The sequence below is a fragment of the Triturus cristatus genome, chromosome 2_2 (genome assembly GCF_964204655.1).
Source record: "Triturus cristatus chromosome 2_2, aTriCri1.1, whole genome shotgun sequence".
In the NCBI taxonomy this organism is placed as follows: Eukaryota; Metazoa; Chordata; class Amphibia; order Caudata; family Salamandridae; genus Triturus; species Triturus cristatus.
The window spans coordinates 35382968-35398511 of record NC_140582.1 but is presented as its reverse complement, the minus strand read 5'-3'; the positions used below and the strand labels follow the sequence as shown (position 1 = coordinate 35398511).

The following is a 15544-nucleotide window of genomic DNA, read 5'->3' as shown; positions in this document are numbered from 1 at the left end:
AAGTCCCACAAGAGTACATGAGAAGGCGGAAAAAGAAATATATGGAGCTCCAACAAGGACTAGACCCATGTTTTCTTTCCATGCAAGACACAAGTGTTAATTATACCATGAATATCTGCTCTTCGCGACATCAGCATCCGGCTTTCACAAGGAAAAGGCATCAAACTGTGAGTTGACCACTGTGACTAGCCAAGGAAAAATTAAGAGTTCAAAGTAGTTTGGGGCTCCCAGGTCGTTCTGCAATGTTTTGTGAATATTTTCAGCCGAGTGCGTGGTTACTGCAAACGTGTACCCATGGGTCCCACGCATTATTTTCCCAACATACAGTGGAAAGAAATAGCTGTAGGGCATGTCTTCTGTTGGTTTCGATCATTATAGTCGGTCCTTAGAATATAGAAGAACGCAACTTCAAGACTAGAGTGTACTAAGTCCATGATAAGAAGGACGGGTCAGGTGGGTGCAAAAGAATGTGTCTGAATCAGGTGTGAAACAGCCCCCTGCAGCCTCAGAAGCGGATGGGTGTAGTGACCCTTAGGACCCCTATTCAGCAGAAGGCCCATGAATATCTTTGGGAAATGGAAGACTTAGGGGCCCCTCACCAGATTCTGCAGGGGGCACCATAATTTTGTGTTAAGCCACGGATCAGGAATTTGCAAATGCGGATCAAATATTTCCATTGAGAAACAGCGAAAGAGTGCAGTCAGGTGCACAATTATTTAATTTGGGAGGTATAGCCAGAAGGGTGAAACAAGTTGCAGCAGGAGGGAGCTGTTGAGGGAACGTTTTCAGCTGTGAAGCACTCGACTATATGTGCAAGACAAGGTAAAATTAGTACATTTGATGGCTTTCCTGCAGAGAAAGCCTGATGGATTGAAAAAAATGCAAAGGTATTGAGCTGCAAAAAGGCCTGGATTCAATGAAAGCTCAGATGCGAATAAGGCGTAAAGGTGAATGCAAAAGGGGGTTTGTGTCTGAATTGGCAAATTGGGGGACACAAACATTCCATTGATGAGCAGCTACATCCCGGGCTTCCTGTGTACTGCTATGCTGGTGTAGTGGAACAATTTTCAGAGTGCTGGTGTTGCCACCAATAGTGTATGACTGAACACATAGGGTAGTAAAAAATCTAAGCGTCACACGAAAAACAAGTGAAGCAAATGAGCCATGCCCATTCAGCAGGAGAGTGGTAAGTGTGTGGTATGTAGCCAGTGGTGCATTTTGGAGTGCACAGTTGCAAATATATAACTAAAACACGATGTGGTAGTGCTCTCATTTAAAGACAGCACATCCTCCATTGCTATGCCACGAAAATTGCAAAGGCAGAGGTTTACTAATAAAATAAAATAGCGCACAAGCAATAATGCATGGAAATTGGGTATCAGTGAATAGTTGTCATTTGCGCATAACCAGGTAAAGTGTCTTGATTTGTTTTAACCAGTTAAAATCTTTCTTTACTTCACACTTCAGAATTATGAAAAAAAGTGCTTTATTTGCATTATGTTATGTTGATATTTTATGTTATGATAGGTTGTGTTATGTTTATGCTGCGTTATGATATGTTATTTAGATTTGTAGAGTGTAGTATCACCTGAGAGGGCATCCTGGTGCTGAGCTGGTGTCAGTGTAGCCAAACCTCCAGCCTAGAGGGACTACTCAAAAAGCCAGGTCTTTAACTTCTTGCGGGATTTTAAAAGTGAGGAGGCTCTGATGTGTAGAGGGAGGTCGTTCCACACTTTAACAGTGATGTAGGAGTCGCTCAACTGCTGGATCTGGCTTTCCACATGCGTTCAATGCGTTCAAGTAGGAGTATGGACATACAGAGGTGTCTGGAAGGTTTGTGAAAGTAGAGGAGATTGTTGAGGTACACTGGGTCAGTGTTACATAATGCCTTGAAAGTGTTGGTGAGGAGTTTGACGGTTTTGTTAGGAGTATGGAGAGACAGTGGGGCTTCTTCAGGTTTGTTGAGATGTGAGTTTGGCGTAGGAGGTGGAAAGTGATTCCACCCACCGAGCTCTGAATGGTCTACAGCCTTTGGGTGAGAATGTTGTTGATCTTGGCATAGAGGGTGTCCCTGTAATCCAGTTTGCTTGCAACAAAGGCATGTGTGACAGTTTTCCGTGTGCTGATTGGAGCCATTCAAAAATCTTCCTCAGCATCTACAGAGTATGGAAGCATGAGACAGGGACTGCATTTACTTGGGCAGTCATGTTAAGTTTACTGTTGATGATGATCTTGAGGTTCTTGGCATGGGTGGTGGGGATGGGTGTCCATCTCAGCTTTATAGACCACCAGGTGGAGAGTCCCATGGTGAAGTGCTCTTCCTGAAGATTATGATTTCAGCCTTGTCGGTGTTCAGCTTCAGATGGTTGGTCTTCATCCAGTGACCGATTTAAGTCATGCAGGCGAGAACTTGATCTGGGTACTGGACATCTTGTCCATGAGGAAGAGAACAAACTGTGTTTCGAAGGTGTAATAGAGAATGTTAATGTCATGAGAGCGAATTATGCTAGCTAGAGGGATCATTTCTTCATTGAAGAGAGTTGGGCTCAGGAAGGGAGGGTCCTTGTAGAACTCTGCAGATGAGATTGCAGGATTCTGAGGTGTATGGTGCCAGGCTGACTGAGCCTTTCCAGCCAGGAAAGAACCAATCCATTGGAATGTGAGTCCTTGGATTCCAATGTAATTTAAGCATTAGATGAGGATTGGGTGGGAGACTGTGCCAAACACTACGGAGAGGTTCAGGAGGATGAGGGCTGCTTTGTCTCCTCTATCCAGAGTCATGCAGATGTCATCTATGACAGTGATGAGTGCAGTTTCCATGCTGTGGTTGGGTCTGAAGCCAGACTGAGTGGTGTTAAGGAGTTGATGGTTGTTGAAATTTTTGGTGAGGCATCTGTTGATAATTTTCTCTAAGATCTTGGCTCGGAATGGTAGCATGGAGACCATTCTGTAATTGTTCAGCGTTGAAGGGCCCACGGAGGGTTACTTGAGCAACGGGAGGGCAATTGCATGTTTCCAAGCGTCTGATACGGTTGTGGAAGAGATGGAGGAATTCAGAATAGGCGTGAGGATGGTGCTGGTGGATTGAAGTCCTCTTGAGTGGGTGTACTGGGGCAAGGGTTTGATGGGGCCGCTGAGTGGATGGAGTTTATAGTGGTGCGAGTTTTTCTTCTGGGGAGATTTGTGCTTTCCCAACTGCTGATTTATTTTGAAATATTTGTACAGTTTATGTATAGAAATTTCAGTGTTGATGTGTGCTAAAAAAATGTCATCTTGCAGGCTTTCCTTTCACACCAGCAAGACTGTCCCATAGTTCATTTTATTAAATTCGATCACACTGTTGTCAGAAAAACAAGCGCAAACACCAATTTCCATCGTTAAAAAGAAGGAGCTATTGTCAGAAGAAATAGACTGACATTTGACTTGTTTTTGAACACACAGCAAATGTGACAAGATAAAAACAAAATGTAAAGGCATCTTTATCATTCCACCCCATCCCTACTTTCAGCGCCTGTGCTAATATAGAAGGAGAAAATAAATAACATCAATGAACTGAGCCGGCCGTTGTCCACCTAATAACCGCATTGAGACGAGTAATCTGTGTTTTTGGTTTTATACCAAAAATGTAAATATCACTGCGGAGTTAAAGCAAGAACAAAGGTCAAACAAGGGAGAAGGATACAAACAGGTCATTCCAGCAGTGTAGAAACATCCTACAATGCGATCAAAATGACTCTCGTGCACCCAAACCAGCTTCATAATCGGGTGTCTTACCACCAATTGACACGGCCAATTGTAGAGCCTGGAGCTGCCAGCTCCTACCCTGCTTTGAACAGCTACTTCCATTTTCGGGCATCCAGTAAAACATTCGAAGCAAACAACCGGAATCATTGAAGTAACATTCCCACACTTTCTTTGACAATCGAAACTAGATGTAAAGGTACAGGATGTTAGTGCTTCCTTCAGCATAAGAATTCAGGGTAGTAATGTTGGTCGAGGCCCTCTATAGTTGAGTTGCTGAAATACTACACCTAAATTATTCTTAATGCTGTCATGAACTTTTGTCATTTTCTTCCACACAACAGCACACATCCAACTGCTCTTTCATTTGAAGCGTCTGCTGTGCAGACCTTTCAGAGGGCTGCCTGTGTGCTATGAAACATGTCACTCACTTGTCTCAGTCTTTCGAACATGTCTTCATCCTCCTGGAGGTCCCCTTGTCGCCTTCTCCGTTCAACGCTTCTTAAGAGCTGGTCATAACTTATGGGGATATCAAACGCCTCGAAAACTCCTTCCCTTACTTCAGGTGACGCCAAGCTTTGCACAGCCTGATCGGCTAGAATCGACTCGCTCTCTTCCCCAGGAAATACGAAGTGTCGCCTCTCTCTGGGGCTACGCCCCCGCATCCTGCCCCCCGACATATATCCTGCGCCTTGCGCATCTAAATGGGAAATAAACAAAGACATCAAGATTACTCGGCTTGCTTCTTATGTGAACATTACTAATAATTCAATGGGGACAGGGAAAAGCCATGAGCTAGTCCTCTGTCTCGTGACACAATGACTCTTTAAAAGTGGCCTCTTTTAGTGATCAGACTGATCGAAAACATTCAACTGCAAGATGAAAATTTCACTGAATGTTCATGCAGACTCGCGCCCCCGGAAGTCTGCTCTCTTACGTACATTCATGACTATGGATGTATGTACCTTCTGTCTTTCTCTCTCTTTCTCTCTTTCTTTTTCTCTCCTTCTCCCTGTTAGTGCCTTGCTCACTTTCTCCTTGCCTCTCTCACCACCGGTATTTTCATCTTTATCTCTCTGTCTTCCTGTCTCTATCTGTCTTCTCTCTCTCAGTCTCGCGCTCTCTGTTCCTCTATCTCTTCTCTCTCTCTCTCTTTGTCCCCTTTTCCCCGTGCATTCTTTTGAGTTTTCCTAACTTTCTCTGTTTGAATTTATTTTTCTCTCTCAGTCTCTCCCTTTTCCATTGCCTCTATCTTTGAATTTCTGTCTCTCCCTATTTTTCTCGTCTTTTCCTCTTTCTCTCTATTTGCCTCTTCTGATCTATTTATCACTGCTTTTATCATAGTCTCAGGTTTTTTTTTCTCTGCCATTTCCCTCTCTCTCTTGCTTTCTGTCACTTTCTTTCAGTTTCTGTTTTTCGCTCTATCTTTCCATATTTCACTCTCCTGTTACTTCTTATAGATGTATTTATCTGCCACGAGTTCTCTTTCCCTCTCCTTTTCAGTCTGACTCTCCCTGTCTTTCTCTGTGTGTCCTGGACATTTCTCTGACTACCGTCTTTGTCTCTTTTTCTCTCGCTCTGTTTATCTCGAACTTTCCTACAGGTACATTATGGTTGAGGCACGACTCAGTCAGAGTGACTTTAGCTCACTCATGAGTGTTGAAATGTTGGCCATATGTGTTGCTAGTGCTGTGTATGTGTGGAGCATAGGTGACACGTGTGCTGATACGCCAGGCAACCTGCGACCCTCGTCCCTGTGGATCCTTCTTAGAGTCCTGCCGCCCCCAAAACTGGTGCCGCCAGGGGCTGGTCGCCCCCCCCCCCTCCCCACACACTTGCTAAGCCACTGCTTAAAGGGAGTTATCGGCTGACTTCTTGCAAACTTTTGCATGGAAAAATAGAAGATGGGCACCCTTTGGACCTGTAAGTCTCCCACATGTTCCAGTAAGAGATTCAATTGGCACATGCACAGTATCCCTCAGCTAACAGGATCAAAATCGAATCACCAGGTTTCTGTTTGCCTGTGTGGCCAGGCCCACGATGTGACCTATTTAGTTCAGCTGTTCTGCCTCACCACCAATCGTCTCATTAAGGTGACTATTCCTTAATTCACTTCCTTACAGACTTCCCTCCTTTGGACCCCGAAGCTTTGGCCTTTCTAATCAATAAGACCAAATCTGGTTCACCGGCCGATCCCGGTCCTCCGAAGATCTTCCAGATGGCCCTTCCAGCCTTGGATGGCCAGATCCTTTCACTTCTAAATAATTCCCTGGCCATAGGCCTGGTACCATCTAATCTGAAGGAAGCTAGAGTTATTCCCCTACTGAAAAAGCCTGGTGCAGATAAGGCTGAGTTGAAAAATTACCGGCCTATTTCGCAACTTCCTTTTTTGGCTAAGGTTATGGAGCAGCATGTTCTGAAAACTTTATCCAGCTTCCTCGAAAACTCAGAGCTTCTCCATCCCCGCCAGGCTGGCTTCAGAGCCCACCATAGCACGGAGCTTGTTATGTTATCTGTTCTCGATGATCTCAGGCTAAAGGCTGACAACAAAGCCCCGAGCGCCCTGATACTTTTAGATCTCTCTGCGGCCTTCGACACGGTCAACCATTCCATTCTACTGACTCGATTGGCGGATCTGGGTTTCAGGGGTGCTGTCTATAGCTGGCTACAGTCTTTTCTGTCGGGACGGTCGCAAAGGGTTCAACTCGGCAGCTACACCTCGATCAGGGGAGATATCCCCTGTGGCGTGCCCCAGGGCTCGGCTTTGTCCCCTCTGCTCTTCAACATATATCTGCAGCCCTTAGTAACTGCACTATCCAAATTGGACTGCCGAGTGTTCAACTATGCAGATGACACTCAATTCATCCTGAGCATTGACAACTCGGCCCAAGCTCAAGAAACTATTCAAAATATCCTACGATTTACCACGAACTGGATGACTGTTAATTCTCTGAAAATTAACCCTGACAAGACAGAGGTCCTTGTCATTCCAGCTAAAAACAACTTCTGGAGTGGCCTGTTTTGGCCCAAAGAACTTGGGGCCCCCCCATGTCCGTCACCATTCGTGAAAAGTCTAGGAATTAAAATAGATTCGGAACTTTCCTTGAGTCATCAGGTCCACTCAGTAGTGGGCACCTGTACCGTCGTCCTGAGACAACTGAGGAAACTGGTCCCTCTCTTATCAGTTTCCTCTTTAAATTCAATAGTCTCAGCCACTGTGTTATCGCGCCTCGATTATGGTAATGCACTCTATTTAGGACTCCCTTTGAAACTGATGAACCGCCTACAGGTTGTGCAGAATGACGCCGCCAGGCTGATTTTTAACCTTCCGAGGAGGACCCATGCCTCCCCTTTGCTGCATAAACTACATTGGCTACCTGTCAGACAGCGGGTAAAATTCAAGGGCCTGTGCATCGCCCATAAAACCCTTTATGGCCATGCCCCTGGCTACATTCGGGATCGCCTAGCTAAATACGTGCCAGGGCGCGTACTTCGCTCTACAGAGGCCTTCCAGCTAGCCTGCCCTCGGAGTAATCTGGCCACCAAGGGTGGCCGAGCATTTTCAGTTGTTCTGCCACGTCTCTGGAACCAATTACCTGACTCTTTGCGTAAAGAAACGGGTCTGTTTCCGTTCCGAAAGCTGTTAAAAACCCTGCTATTTGAAGATACTCTTTAGCTGTGCTCGCTACAAGGATCGTCTGTACCCTCTGATGCAATCTCCTTCTGTCAAGCGCTAAGAGACCTGCCGGTATATATGCGCTATATAAATAAACAAACATAAACATAAACATAAACTATACCCAAAGAATGAGCAGATCCCTACATGCCGATAAATTGCAGAGATTTTGCAGTGTTTAGTCAAAATATTTCTGGTGCCTTCTAGAAAACGTTGACATTTCAATGCAACAGGATTAGTAGCCTCAAAATCCGTCTCAACAAGTGTGTGCATCCCCTGTGGACTTCCGCCACCAGGTAGCCATGCCAAAATTAATCTTCAGTTTGTCAATTACTATAAAGGTGAGCATCAGTCGAACCGTAAATGACCATTACTTGCCAGATCATCAACCTTTCTTTTCGGTCATTGTGGAGCTACATCCATGTTTACATCCTTACAGTGTATTCAAATAAGCATATCTCACGAGAGCCTTACTGTGATTCTGCCGAACGATGACATCTAGTGAAATAAATGTACATTTCTGAACCTGAAGCCAAAGGAGACTGGGCAATTGCCACATATTTTTCATCTCAATGTGGAAGGCATTGTTTCTGCAAGATCTAACGCAAACCCACAGGATGCTGATGCTGTTAGACTTGAAAGCATATGCATCGTTTGAAGACAACTATAGATAATTAAAAATTGTGGGGTGGTATTCATCAATCTTCTTTTTCGCATGAGATTTACAACTAAAGCCAAAGGGAATATTGTGCCACTTGCATTTAGGTTCTCTCTCTCTCAAAAGAAAGGTGCGCTCTTTTTTAATGGGTATAGGAAGGATTAAAAAGGATATTAGTATTTACAGGTGCAGCAAGCCCTGCAAATGCTGTTCTACAATTGGTACAACAATTTATTCAAATGGATTAATAAATTAGTGTATTACGCCTAGCTATAAATTTTGGGATTGCACTATTTCTCTATGTCTCACATGGGGAACAAACATGGAGGCCCAGAAACACTTGTTCCTGATGCATGCAGCTTCACAATGGCTTACTCCTAAATTGCACACTTCGCCAAGCTATGTTCTCTGACTTTGCCTCAGAAATATGGACACTCCATGAGCACCTTAAAAAATATTCCCACTTTTCTTCCTGTCAGTCTCTTTCAGGTAAAGAGGTTAAGGAGTTACATAATACCTTTTGTTGGACCTGTCAGCCATAGGGTGGTCTCAGGAGTCTGCCTGAGGGCCTGAGTAAAAAGTGGGACGTCCTCTTGCCCTGTTTGTTGTTTTCCTACAGGGAGGTACCACAGAAAGGGGTGGGCTTCAGCCCCTTCGAGCTTTTGTAGGTCACCCTGTGAGGGGACCTCTCAGCCTGGTGAAGGATGGGTGGGAGAAGACTCCGAGGAGGCTTCCCCAAGATGTAGTAAGCTACATGCTGACCTTCCGAAGCTAGATGGCAAAGTTAGAAGCAAGCTTCTGACAAATTAGAAGCCAGCCAGGCGGTAATGAAGGAATGGTACGACCAGAATTCTCACCCTGTGGAGCTAGAGCCTGGACAGAAGGTGTGGGTCATGGAGCCTGGAGAGCTCAGTGCCCTCCAGGACCATTGGACTGGCCCCTATGAGATACTTGAGAAGAAGGGCAAGGCCACTTACGTGATGGACCTTAAGACCCCCAGGCAACCACACAGGGTGTTACATGCCAACCGCCTGAAACCCCACCATGAGAGGTCTGAGCTCACCTTACTGATGGTGACTGATGGGGCAGAGGCAGAGGAAAGCAAACCTTTCCCGGACCTCTTTGCTTCCTAAGGGAAGGACGGATCGGTGGAGGGAGTGGTCCTCTCCCCATCCTTGATGCCTGAGCAACAAAGAGACTGCCGCCAGGTCCTGGAGCAGTACTCCTCTGTGTTCTCCCTTATCCCTGGGATTACCCACCTGTGTACTCACGATGTGGACACAGGGGACAGCCTCCCTGTCAAGACCAAGTGTTACAGGCTATCCGATAAGGTGAAGGCCAGCATCCAGAATGAAGTCACTAAGATGCTGGAGTTGGGGGTGATAGAACCCTCTAACAGACCCTGGTCCAGTCCGGTGGTTCTGGTACCAAAAGCTGCCCCACCGGGCACCACACCTGAACTTAGGTTCTGTGTGGACTACACAGGGATAAATTCTGTGACCAAGACTGATGCTCATCCCATCTCTAGGGCGGATGAGCTCACTGACCGGCTGGGGGCTGCCTGATATTTGAGTACCTTTGACCTCACGTCACGGTACTGGCAGATAGCCCTAATCGAGGGAGCCAAGGAGAGGTCCGCCTTTTCCACCCCAGAGGGCCACTACCAGTTTAGGATTATGCCCTTTGGACTAAAAAACGCTCCTGCCACCTTCCAGCGGCTGGTGAACCGGGTACTCTCCGGTTTAGAGGCTTTCTCAGCTGCCTACCTGGACAACATAGCAGTCTTCAGCATCAGCTGGGAGGACCATCTATGTCACCTCCGGGAAGTGCTTCAGGCCTGCAGCAGGCAGGCCTGACTATCAAGGCCAGCAAATGCCAGATAGGGAAGGGGTCAGTAGTGTACCTAGGACATTTGGTGGGCGGGGTTAAGATGCAGCCCCTACAGGCCAAGATTGAAACCATCATGGCCTGGTAGCCCCCCAAAACACTGACTGAGGTCAGGGATTTCCTGGGCCTCACAGGATACTACAGTAGATATGTCAAAGGGTATGGCACCATTTTGTCCACCTTGACTGAGCTAACCTCCAAGAAACAACCTAGAATAGTGATTTGGACCGAGGCTTGCCAGAAAGCCTTTGACTCCCTAAAGCAGGCCATGTGCACAGCTCCTGTGCTCAGGGCGCCTGACTTCTCTAAAGAATTCATTGTCCAACCGCACACCTCAGAGCATGGCATAGGGACAGTACTTTCACAACTCAATGAGGAGGGCCTGGACCAACCGGTGGCCTTCCTCTCCAGGAGGTTACTCGCCTGGGAACACCAGTGGAGTGCGATAGAGAGAGAAGCTTTCGCAGTGGTCTGGGCTCTGAAGAAGCTGAGGCCATACCTTTTTGGCTCCCGCTTCCTGGTTCAGAACGACCACCAGCCCCTCAGGTGGCTCATGCAAATGAGGAGCGAAAATCCTAAATTGTGGAGGTGGTCCATTTCTCTACAGGTTATGGACTTCAGGGTGCAACACCAACCCGGGGTAGACCACGCCAATGCTGACGGTCTCTCTAGGTTCTTCCACCTTAGTGACGAGAACTCCCTAGAGGTTGGGTAGTTCTCCCCACTTTCAGCTGGGGGGACACTTGTTTGACCTGTCAGCCTTATGGTGGTCTCCCCCTACATTTTTGCCCTTTTTGCCTCCAACTTGACCTCACATTTTTGTTGGACTTAGGACTCTGGGCACCTTACCACTGCTAAACAGTGCTAAGGTGCAGGTGATCTCCCCTAAAAACATGGTGACACTGGTATACCTGCCACAGGCCCCTGCTACCGCAGTGAGGCCTACCCCTCCCTAGACTAACATTGGGAACCCCCGCATGGGATAATTTTTGACTGGGACCTACTAGGTATGTCATTTTTAGTATAGTTATAATCGTAGTGGGGAGCCCTTTCTAATGATATCTGGGGTTTGGGCACTACTACCTCAGAAAACCCACTTATAGAAAGTGGACATTTTCCTGCTTGCACTTATGATGTGCACTGCAGACTCCCCCCTCCCATTTGCATGCTGATAGCTTTCCTGGGCTGTTCGGAGGGAGTGGTGATTCACACCTTTACACATGAATAGGCTGGGCCTGGCTGCCAAACAATAGGCTTAACGACCCTGCCTTTGTCACAGTAAACAGCTAGGAGCCAGGTCAGGGAAGGCAGGGAACCCCCCAGAAACCCCTAGAACCTTCCAGAAGTTTCTACTCCCTTCTAGTGACTGGGTGCCAGGTTATAAAAGGGAGGGTCCTGGCCACCCATCTCTGTTACACTACTGGACCACGAGGAAGCTCTGCTGGAGTGAAGACTGCTGCGCAAGGAGGATTACCACTAACTACTGAGGCTGACTGCTCCCAGGATCTGCTGCCCCAAGCTAGCTGAGTTGCCCTGCCTGCCTGCTGATCTTGCCCTGCCAGAGGAAAGCTAAAGACACCTCCAGAGTGTCTCCACAAGATGACTAACTGTACCTCTGGACACTGGGATTACAAGGCCCATAAAGAAACCACAAGGACTGTCCCTGCAACGCTGTGGAACTGCCATGCTTTCAGAAAAACCACAATGCTCCTAGGGACTGCCCCTGTAATGCTAGGAACATAAGAGATACTATTTTTTATGCACCCCTAAAGTCACCGCCGCTGGCCCAAGCTGAGCGCAAACTTTAAAACACTCCCATAGCGCTGTGCGCGGGTGCCTGCACTCTACAGCCGACTGGAGGCAAAATTGACCCAGGAATCACCGCCGCCGCCCGGGACCTGACTGCGCTGCGAGGCACTGTGGCAGGAAAGCGCTGTGTGCCAGAAATCACCGCCGACGCCCGGGAGCCTCGGGAAGCCCAGTGAAGGTCTCCCCCGTGACGTCAGGGACACGCCCCACTGGGATTGGGTGACAGCGCAAGGCGTTGCATAGCGACCAAGAGCTTCCCCAGTGATACGTCGTCCGGCAACCGGAACTCTGCTCAGGCGCATCCCCGCTGAAGCTCGAAAGGATCCCTTTTGCTCCCCCGAGCCGGGCCCTCGAGGAAGCCACGCAATCCGGAGACTGAAGGAGCCCCGTACCAGCGCCACACCGATCTCACCAGGTAATGCCCCGCGTGGGGCGCTGAGCCTCGGCGGGCGGCATACGGGCAGCGGACTGGACACTAATCGCGGGTCCAGAGAAGAGGAGGAGAGGAACTCCTGAAACGCCACTTTTAACCCTTCCACGGCCTGCCTAGCACGGGTAATGCTGATGGGGCTGCGTGGCTATTCGTTTTCCCTTATGAAGCGCTTCTTTCCTTGTCAGCAACACTGCCTTTCTCAGGCCACTTTTAACCCCACATATGGCCCGTGCCGACCCTGCAGTCCAGCTGCGGTACTGGGGCCTGTTCAATCAGGGCTAGCCTCGTCCGGAAGTGAAAAGGGCCCATTTGTTCCACCCACTGCTGCTCCCAAAGCCAGATACACCCATGGGAGCCCGCACAAAGCAACGCCTGACTGGGGCTACGAGGGATAGTCCCTGCACACGTTTTTTTTTTCCTTATATAAAGACCTAAGACTGAAGCGGCAATTTTAGGACCTTTCCAGATCCTGCAAGTCTATTCCCCTGTTCCCTCTACAAAGAACACTTAGAGATATACTACTTTACACCTTGCCTCCTGAGTTTAGCCTACCTGCTCTGCGCCAAGCTACCAGAAGGGTGGTCTAGGGTATTTTGAAACTCACTCTGTCGGAACCAGTGGTCCCTACTTGGAATAGGTTACATACCCCTGCCAACTAGCACTGGTGTTCAGCGGTGGGATTAGGACTTGTGCTTGTGTAACACCCTACAGTGACTCAGTGTGCACCACAATCCTATACCTGACACATCTGAAAATTTTCAGTTTATTCCCTCTCTCTGACTGGAGAATTTTTGTCTGTCTTCTCCAATTGGCATTTTTGGTTTTTCCAAGATTCTCCCTGAGTGGCGATTGTGAGCCGCTCTTTTTCAAAGCCCTTTTTGCCAAGTACCATTGGTTTTCTCTGCGAAAGTATGAGGTCCTAACTAGCAAGATGGAATTTGAGCTGGCCAACCTGGAAGCTTACACGGTGGCGCAGCTTAAGGATTTCTGCCAGGAGAAAGGGGTGTTCTTCAAGCGAGGCGCCAAGAAGGCAGAGCTTCAAAAATCCTTGAGAGCATGGGCATTGGCCCACCCAGAAGGAGAAGGGGATGAGGAGGGATCACAGCACGTCGCCACAGGAGATCTGGACCTACTGCCTACACATGAAAGTGACAATTTACTGCCAGGGCCAAGAGTACCTTCCAGGGCAGGCAGTAGTGTCTCAGCAAGGAGCCTGTCCTCAGAGGAATTGGCGAACAGGAGGGAGGAGAGACAGCTCGAACTAGAGCTTGCCAAGTCAGAGAAGGAGTGTGAAGAAAAGAGGCTGGCCATGGAGTAAAGGAAACTTGCCCATGAGCTCAGTCTGAAGGAGCTGGAAATCAGAGCCCTACAAATCAGGGGCCAACAGCAATACAAATGGTGGCAGCGTACCTATTGAAGCTTCACGTGAGTCCAGGTTCTATATGACTAAAGATGTGGTGGCCAGTTTTAATGTAGGGGATGATATTGATAAAATGCTAGCAGCCTATGAGGTGTCTTTAAGAGCCCATGGGGTCCCCGAGAGTTACTGGGGGGGTAGCCTATACAAGTACATACCGCTGGTGGGGAGGGACACACTCCTTACACTAGACAAGGCTGACCAGACCAACTATCCTGTGATGAAGGTTGTGTTAGTCAGAAAGTTTAGTCTTACCCCTGAAAGGATAGGCAGAAGTTTAGGAATAGCCACAAACCACCCACACAGAACTGGGTAGATTTCCTGGATTATGCTAGTAAAGCATTGGAGGGCTGGGTGCGAGGCAGCGATGTAACTGATCATGAAGGGTTGTATAAGTTGTTCTTGAGAGAGCACCTTCTAGAGAAATGTTTTCCAGAGCTGTGCCGCCACCTTGTTGACCAATCCTAGGAAGCTTGCAGAGGAGGCGGACACCTGGGTCAGTACCCGGGTGTCCAACAGGGGATCTGGGGGGGGACCCCCAAAAGGGTGGTGAGGGTTCCAACCAGAAGAAAGAGGGGGAGATAAAAAGAAGGAGTTATCCAAAGGCCCCCAAAACAATTAGCAAGGGGAAGTGTCTGGGTCCCAGCCCCAATATGGTCACCAAAAGCCTACTTATCCTGACAAAGGTCAGCAGCCCAAAACTGTCCGGTGTTATGAGTGTGGTGAAATTGGACACTACAAGGGGGATCCCAAGTGTCGAAAGAGAGCACCCCCTCCCACTAGAGGTAATAACTCCAGGATGGCTAATGTAGCGCTGGGGGAGGAGCTGTCCCTAGATAATGGGGGTGAGTGGGCAGGGCTCACCCTAGTGTCCCTGGGAGACAGCGAGATGGTTCCAAAGATCCATGTGCCCTCAAATACTACCAAGTATAGGTAGTGGGTCACCATCAATGGTCAGGGGTGGAGGCCCTGAGGGACACAGGCACCAGCATGACTATGGTAAGAAATCAGCTGGTGTCCCCCGAGCAAGTAATTCCCGATGCATTCCACCCAGTTACAATGGCTCACAACAGGAACGATCACTATCTCGTGGCCCAGGTTCCATTTGAGTGGGGTGGGATTTCAGACCTTCTAAGAGTTGTAGTAAGCCCTGACATGCGAGTGGACTGTCTGTTGGGGAATGACCTTGAGCACACTGCCTGGAAAGAGGTAGAGCTCAAAGCGCATGTGGAGATGCAGGGGTTACCAGAGTGGATCTGTGCTACCACACGGTCCATGGCCGCCCGGAAAGGGAGTTAACCAGGGCTGGAGCCTGGAACAATGGCCCAGCCAGCTGCTAAAAAGGGAAAAGCCCGAGGGCGTGGGAAACCCGCCCCGGAATGCACCCCGTGAGATGGATGAGGTCCTGCAGCGGTCGCACCGGAGTCCATGGAGGGGGACGTTGCTCCCTTGATGGGACAAGCCTACCCCTGCAGAGTGTCAGGTGGAAGGAGGGCCCACTAGGGAGGAGTTTTGTCGGGCACAGAAGGAGTGCCCCACCCTTGAAGTCCAGGCAGCAGGCAATGCTTCCGGGAACTACCACATTTACTGGGAGGACGGCCTCCTTTATAGTGAGCCCAAGGCTCCTGTGCATGGGTCATCAAGGGCCTTAGTGGTCCCCCAATGCTACAGGGCCTTTCTTCTGGAGTTGGCTCACGAGATACCCTTGGCGGGCCACTTGGGCCGAGACCAAACCGTTGCTAGGCTTGTCCCACATTTCTATTGGCCCAGGATGAGGATTTCCTCAGATACCTTCTGCAGGACCTGTGTGACCTGCCAAGCTAGTGGGAAAACAGGGACCAAACTGAAGACCCCCCTGGAACCACTACCTGTCTTCGGCACCCCCTTGGAAAGGGTGGGCATTGACATTGTTGGGCCTATGGA

General features: G+C 48.6%; 1 protein-coding gene across 1 annotated transcript in view; it reads right to left on the bottom strand.

Annotated features, from left to right (window-relative positions):
- The window catches only part of LOC146861795 (uncharacterized), a 1106394-nt gene that overhangs the window by 998982 nt on the left and 91868 nt on the right, over nt 1–15544 (bottom strand). Inside the window, exon 2 of the mRNA XM_085643037.1 lies at nt 4173–4441. Coding sequence (XP_085499163.1) covers nt 4173–4441 — 269 coding nt within the window. The remainder of the gene's footprint in view (nt 1–4172; nt 4442–15544) is intronic.